Genomic DNA, 7793 nt, shown 5'->3' on the forward strand with positions numbered 1-7793 from the left:
ATATATATGTATGTATGTATATATATATGTATGTATGTATATATATATATGTATGTATATATATATATATGTATGTATGTATGTATATATATATATATATGTATATATATATATATATATGTATGTATGTTTGTATTTGCATTTAATTCATGCTTATTAAAGTATGCTATAAATATATTAAAAACTGATTTTATATTAAATTTATTTTCTAGTAAATCAAATTAGTTTCAAAGTTTAAATTAGTGTATATAATTTTTTTTAAATTTGATTGAAATTTTGATATTCAAACTAAATTATAAGTTGTATGATTATTAGTTTAAGATGCAAAAAAAATAATTATATAATATTTAATTTTTTATTTTATTATTTAATAAAAATCAATTTTTTGTGCGTTCACATAATTTTTCTTTGTCAGTACATTTTATCAGTTTTATTTAAAACTACAAAAAAAGTAAAACTTTCAATATTGGTCTCAAGCTTGAATTAATTTGTGCCCCTGCTGAAAAAATTTTCTGGCTCCGCCCCTACATGGAAAGTATTAGAAGACATGGCTGACAATTTTTTAAACTATTAATGTAATAAAAGTTTTCTTGGGACAACAATCTAATATATCAGTATTGTGGCGCTTACTGGACTTTAATTGATATAATGGAGCTGGTTATTGAATTTCCTTTTCGCAGTAACATGAAATGATGCAGCAAAGGTCATGAGTCTAGTTTAAGGCTTTTTACCTCATAGGAACCAATGTGTGAATATATGTGTTTTCAAATGTTTATCATGTCTTTAGAAGCAGTGTAGGTAGCTATAAAAGATTAACTTCACTATATCAGTAGCATTATCATGTCTTTATTTCATAAGGTATGGAAGAGCTGTTTAAAATTAAAAATGCTGTTCTTGCTATTTTCTTTGATAATTGTTTAGAATTTATGCCATTTTTTTTTTAAGTTGAAGAAACCATCTTTTGCTATTCCAAATGAAAATAACCCTCCATCTGATTGCTTGGAGAATACATATTTTAGAAGTTGATAAAATGTGCTAATTCTTTCATTCGGAAAGATTTAGTTAGAAATCAGCATTGTCTTCAGGCTCACAAAATACGCTTACTACTCTATAAAATTTAATGATTTTGATTTAATACATGATGAGCAGAAATAAAATCATCACTTTTCCAAATATGCTTTTTATCTGCAAGCAATCAAATAAAATCTGAGATGACTTAACGGCTCTTAAACTAACGTTATATAATAAACAGGCTGACATTGTTTCAGTAATTGAACAATATTAGATTGTATGTTAAAGGTTTACTCTTATTGTTTCATAGAGCTTTCTTAGTGGCTTTGATTATAATGTTGGATGAAATTGATATTGGTATAACGTTCCTTGGGCCAAAACTAGTGCTTTAAGTGGTTAGCTTGGAGGGCTTTATTTGTAAGAATGGTGTTGCATTTGTTTTTTTTTATTTTGGGTAATGAATGGCCAAATCTGTAATTTCTATATGACTATTCTTGCTTATTCATGCCGATATTTTATTGCATATACTTTCCATAGGTGTTTGTTGCTCTGATTGCTCTCTCTTCTGATGGCTCTATGATGAGCACCGTTGATGTTAAGCTTCCTGAGGAGGATTTAGGTGGTCTTGTGACTCTGAAGTTTTGGAGTGGTGGTTCCCGGCTTGGAGAGTATGCCTTGTCTACTGTGATTTTTGAGCCTCACAGGTTAGATACACTCAGACATTAAATCTGCATGTTTTTTACTGGGGTTGATAGAGAGTGCTCTCTCTCTCTCTCTTATATAAGCATTAATCATCATAATTATGATACATTATTAATCATTGGACAAAATTTAACAACTACGATGCAAAAGACTCGATACAAATAGGTACATAATAGAGCAAATATATCATAGAACGAATAGGTTGCCAAATTTTTAAATGGTTGACTTTCAGATTGATTTTCCTAGGTTGATTCAAGGGAGAAACTAGGAGAGAAAAATATATGCAGTGTAGCTTGATCGTAAAAGGGGTCATTGAGAAGTGAATTGTAAGAAAATAAGAGAAATATGTAAATAATACTCCATGGTTCCACCCTAGAAGGAGAAGTGCAAGATGTAAAGAAAGAACTATTCTTATGATATAGCATCTACCAACCATTGAGGCTTTCAATCAATACTTTGCTAGAGTAGACACAAATTTAAAATAGATGATTTTTACAATAATTATAAATTACCTTAACCCAAAATTGTCTGTGAATGACACCCAAAAAATAGTGCATAAAAGGGAAGAGAGAGAGAGGGAGGGAGAAACAGAGAGAAAGAGGGAGAGTTGTATTAACTTTTCTGATAGTTGTCCCCCAATAGATGAAAAAGGTCCCTTTTACATTCACACTTCCCCCTTTATATAGGAGCATTTTATTATAAAATATCTATATAAGTAATAATTACATTCCAAGGATAAAATATCAGAGATAATATATTTTATATCTATTATCCGTGCACTTCTTCTAGTCACATTTCTCCTGAGTCGAGTGGAGAGGGACGACTGAAGAGGGTTGAGTGGAGAGGGCCAACTAAAGAGGGTCAAGTGAAGAGGGCCGACTAAGAGGGGCCGGCTGGAGAGGGCCGAGTGAAGAAGGCAGGGTCGACTTAAATTGAGTTCAATAGGTTCTCTAGACAATCTCAGCTATTTAAACTGTGAATGAGGGTTTTTGTCAAACATATTATTTTTTTATTATCTTACCTCTTTGAAAGTTAATTACCAAAAGATAAGAGAATGATGAATATGAAATTAAAATTGTTCGTCTCTATAAGACAAGTGCATGTTTATCTGGTCTAACAAATGAAATCATTAGTGAACAATGAAATATATATATTTTTCATTGTTTACTATATATATGGTTTAGATGTGTGCCTACTTGTGTTTTATGTGCTTCATGCATTCCTACGATGTAAATGTTTCTCATACATTGATTTTTCATTCATTCATCTTATCATTCTTATTTCCATTACACACAAATGTTAATGATATTTGCATGGCCTAACATTTAGATCTCTACAATATCGCTGACCTAGTTGCATTTTAATAAAATTTATTTTCAAGTCTCTATGAGATCCTCTTATTTTACAAAAGTTTCAACGTGTGCCTGGATTTTTTCTTATCTACTAATAATATTGAGTGATAATTGTTAATATTATACCCATTATCCACTATATGCAATATTGAATTTCATAAAAATTTTCAATTTTCTATTATTCCAAGTTCCTTATCCTTAATAGTTTTCTACTATATTTTTTTTTACTTCTTTTTGTGGATGTCCTCGCTAATTAGAATCGTTTCATCTGTAAAAAACATGCACTAATAAACCTCGCTTTGAATATAATTTTTCATGTCCATAATTGATGATAATAAGATATAAAATCAACAATGACCGTTTCTACATACTTATGATAATTGGTGCAAAATTATTATAAGCGATTTACCAATTCAAATGAAAATTCCATTTTTCTGTATTTTCAGATTTTTAGCTCAAAAAATCATAATGACAAGTAATTTTTTCTCCTAATAAACTGGCTGGATATTTATTTAATTCTACACTTGTTTGATCTTCAAACAAGCAAGATTGATTTTCGTTAATGAATGTTACCAAAAGAATGATTTTATATTTAGTATGTTTGTATGGGCTGCGGAGGAAGTAATTTAAATTCAATGAAGCTTTGTGTGCATGTCCTTGCATTCAAACTAAAGCCAGGGAATTTAATGTTTAAAAATCTCTTTTTAATATAATGTTTGGAAATCACTTTTTTTCTTCCATTAAATTTACACCATTATTTCTAATACTTCATACTAAAGCTTCATAAAATTTATATATTTCTATTTCTACAATTTTTTCATATGGTTGATTAAAATCAGCAACATTAATGTCCATTTTATAGCGATTTAAATCAAACAGACAAGCAAAAATATATGTATACATATATGTATACGCGCGCGCGCACACAGTGTAAAAGATTTGCAAATGACTCTTCAATTTATTTAAGGGGGATTTACAGATTTACAGCCACACCATCTCAAACCCTATTTTTTGCAACTACACCTTAAAACTTCCCATACGTCACTTCTGCTACCCAGTAAGCTGGCATCATCACACTGTTTCTAACTCCATTTTCACATGATAATGGGTTGCTTTGAAGAACACTGGATCTGGAATTGGAGGACTGAAAAAAAAAAGATTTATGAGAAAATCGTAATTAATTCAAACTTTTCCTACAGATCATGCTAGCTTGTGAAACTCATCCGCCGCCCCGAGCATTCTGTCAAGTAATCACACTTATCCAAAAAGGGAAAGCAAGCACTAACCACTAATTCAGTTGTTTATTGTGATGACAAATGTGAAAAACTGCAAATATTTATCAGAGCCAAATTCAGTTCTTTTAATCCAACCACTGCTTAACTTTTACCTTTCTCTTTTATTTTTAAAATTTTTTTAACTCATGCACAAGCCCATATGTGCCAGGCCTTAAACTCTAGTCCATATGGTCGGAGAGAAAACACCCAACCACTAGGCTAAGTAGGCTGCACATAAAAGGAATCTCTTACCTTTCCGATTGTTCTAACCAACCCAATTCATATTAAGTTTAATCTGTGTTCAATTTAGTGGAAAAAGGGGTTTGTTTCTTGCTGGATCCAGATCCAAACAGTGGTTTGATTGGCATTCATAACTTGTAAATGGTTCAGTTCAAGCTATATAGATTTTGAAATTCTCTTGTTATGCAAGGAACTGCAAATACAAACAAATTTAAATATGTAGAAATATTTTACCTTTCAGTTCTTATACTTGATATTTGCTTGATTATACATACATGCATACATATAATTATACACACACAAACACACACATACATGCATACATATACACATACACATATCTAGAAGCAAACTGTCACATTGTTCATTCTTTCTATATATCTATAGATATATGTGTATAGATACATACATACATATGTGTGTGTGTGTTAGAAAATAACCTGCTGGAATTTGTTTTTTTTTTCCAGTAATGCACAAATTTCTGCTATTGCATTCCGTCCTGGGCATTCCATGGCTGTAAGCTCTTCCTTGGGTGGAAATTTCAAGGTAGCATTTTTAATCAGCTATTTATGAAGTTCTCCGCACCCTTTATCTAAATTTATAGCTGCACCTTTTTTATGATGCAGGTGTGGGTTAATTCTACCAAATCCCCTCAAGAAGGTCAGACACATCATAAATATGAATGGAGATGCCAATCTGTTGGTTCGTACAAGTAATAATCTTTTTTCTACTTCGCTTTTGTAGATTATAATTCTGCACTACGGGTTTTCAATAGACTTTTATGAATTTTTTCGGTAATTTCTTCTCATATGAAAAATTTTCAGACAAGATAAGGATTAATGCGATTCATAGAGATTTGCTACATTTTTCAAGCAATTTGATTTAACTTTTTTAGCTAAATAATTATTATGTTTGTACTTGGATTTATCTTCCATTAACAGTTTTTTTATTCAAATAATATTGCCTTAAGTTTGTTGCCATAAATTGTCGGATTAGCGGATCATGCAATTCCAAGTGCATGAGGAACTCTCCATATGATGCGCGTTGAGTACACACATCATTGTTCCGAACAATTAATGTATAAAATATACATATTAAAAACAATGAACGATACTTATAATAAGCCTTCTTATTTTTCTTATCATTTAAGCTCTTTGTTAACCTTGCCGATGTTTCTCTTCAAGTTTTGTGGGGGTAGTTAACCAATCAAAATGAATCATTTAAAATATGCAAGAATGAAAATATTGAAACTGCTTTGTTTGGAAAATTGTGCTAACCTTCCAAAAAGAAGGCAAAGTAATCTCGATTCTTGTGAGATATAGCACACTTAAATGATGTTCGAAATAGTATGCAATCATCTTACTTGGTAAAGCCTAGACTTGTTAAGTTAACGTTGCTTTTAAAAATAAAAGCTTGTCAGGGATCAATTTTGTTTTTTATTCTTTTTTATGTTTTTGTTTCTGTTTCAAAAATATATTTGTTTGTTGTATTTTTCATATTTTTTATTTTTTAATTTTAAAAAACTAATGAGTTTGTTTTTAAAAATGCTCAAAACAACTAAAATATTTTTAAAAGTTGATTTATTTTCAATATGACACGCATGCATTACATAAATAAAACAAAATAAAAATACAAAATAGAAAACATAAAATAAAAGTAATCCCAAATGGCTCCAAAGAGAATACTCATTGTCTAAAAGTTTTGTTTTCATCTGGATATGTAATTCCAATTGCTTACAATAGTGCATTTTTTAGAATTCAAATCAATATGGTCACCAGTCACAACATCAAGGAACCAAAAGTAAAAGAGTCGAATAGTGAAAATGACGTTGAAAGTTACAGCTTTATCAAAATGATATATTTGACGTTATATGGTCTCTTAAATGCTCAATGGCCTTCTTATTCTCTCAATTTATTCTTACATTCTCTTGCCTTCTGATGGAAATCTGAACTTGTAGGAATGTGCCCATGACTGCGGCCACATTTTCCCCCGACGGCTCTGTACTAGCAGTTGCAGCTGAGACTGCGTTTACCTTATGGGATCCTGACAAGAATGTTCTTATAGCTGTAATTGGAAATACAGTTGCGGTAATGCTTTTTATTATTTCATAGCATGTCTGATAAAATTTTGTTTCTTTTTTATTTTTATTTTTTTATTTCTGTTTTTAAAAAGTATTTTTGTTTGATGTATTTTTCTTGTGTTTTTAAAATTAACTTTATTTTATATTGAACATGACAAATATATTTTGTTTCGAATTAAAACTTAAAAATAAACAAAACAAAAAAGAAGCTATAAAATAAAATAAAATAAAATAAAACTGAAGTGATCCCAAATGGCACTTAATTTTAATGGCTTACCCGACTGTAAAAAGATAAGCTTTTTATGTTAACGATGACTTTTATTGATGTACTTTTTGAATGAAACTTTTAAACCGTCTATTGTTATTTGCAGCCCATCTGTGATCTGTCATTTGTTGCTCATTCTGAATATTTAGTTTCAATATCACGGGGTTTGAAAACACAGTTGGCCGTTTGGAATTTGTCAAAGCTATCTATGCATTGGTCTTACCAAATTTCTGCAGAAGGTTTGTTGAATCCTTGCTTTAATATGAGTTTGCATATGCATCCCCATTCTTAGTTATAATGGTGTTTTTTGTTCTTTTATGTGGGAGGGGCTCAATGGGGTCAAGCTGCAATGTTGTTAGCAGTAGGAATTAAAGTTAAGAATTGCGAATTTGATGAGTTTGAAATAGTAAAGAGAACCTAACAGCTAAAATAATGTGCTCATATTCATCCCTAAAGCTTGAGATAGTAATTTCCATTTGTCATACTAAACAATAATGAAAGAGCATATATGGAGCTAATTCGAGCTAACAAATTTTTTTCTGTGTGAGTTAGTGTTTTACCGATGTGGACATTTATTATGAAAGAATAATTATTTGTACAAGAATATGAAAATATTGATTCAGAATTTTAAAAGAGAATGATTTACTTGAACAAGCTGTCAGTAATAAGATTTACTTTGCTAATTTGTCAAAAATAGGTGAGAATGTAATGAACTTTGGGTACATTTGGTTTAAAAACGTTGTTTTTTTTTATTTGCTCATTTTATTTGTGAAAAATGTAATCGTCATTTTTGAGATATGTTGAGGAAGTTTTCGGTTGACATCTTGATTTTTGTTTCACTTTTGTCCATTTCAAGTAACCGAATGATC

General features: G+C 30.3%; 1 protein-coding gene across 1 annotated transcript in view; it reads left to right on the top strand.

Annotated features, from left to right (window-relative positions):
* The window catches only part of LOC110035612 (WD repeat-containing protein 75-like), a gene marked incomplete at its 5' end in the record, with an annotated part of 14409 nt that extends 7190 nt beyond the window's left edge, over positions 1–7219 (top strand). The window contains 5 exons of the mRNA XM_020739870.1: positions 1549–1715; positions 5047–5125; positions 5206–5291; positions 6537–6666; positions 7031–7219. Coding sequence (XP_020595529.1) covers positions 1549–1715; positions 5047–5125; positions 5206–5291; positions 6537–6666; positions 7031–7216 — 648 coding nt within the window. The remainder of the gene's footprint in view (positions 1–1548; positions 1716–5046; positions 5126–5205; positions 5292–6536; positions 6667–7030) is intronic.
* Positions 7220–7793: the final 574 nt, after the last annotated feature.

This window comes from Phalaenopsis equestris, unplaced genomic scaffold, assembly GCF_001263595.1.
Source record: "Phalaenopsis equestris unplaced genomic scaffold, ASM126359v1 Scaffold198482, whole genome shotgun sequence".
NCBI classification, from domain to species: domain Eukaryota; kingdom Viridiplantae; phylum Streptophyta; class Magnoliopsida; order Asparagales; family Orchidaceae; genus Phalaenopsis; species Phalaenopsis equestris.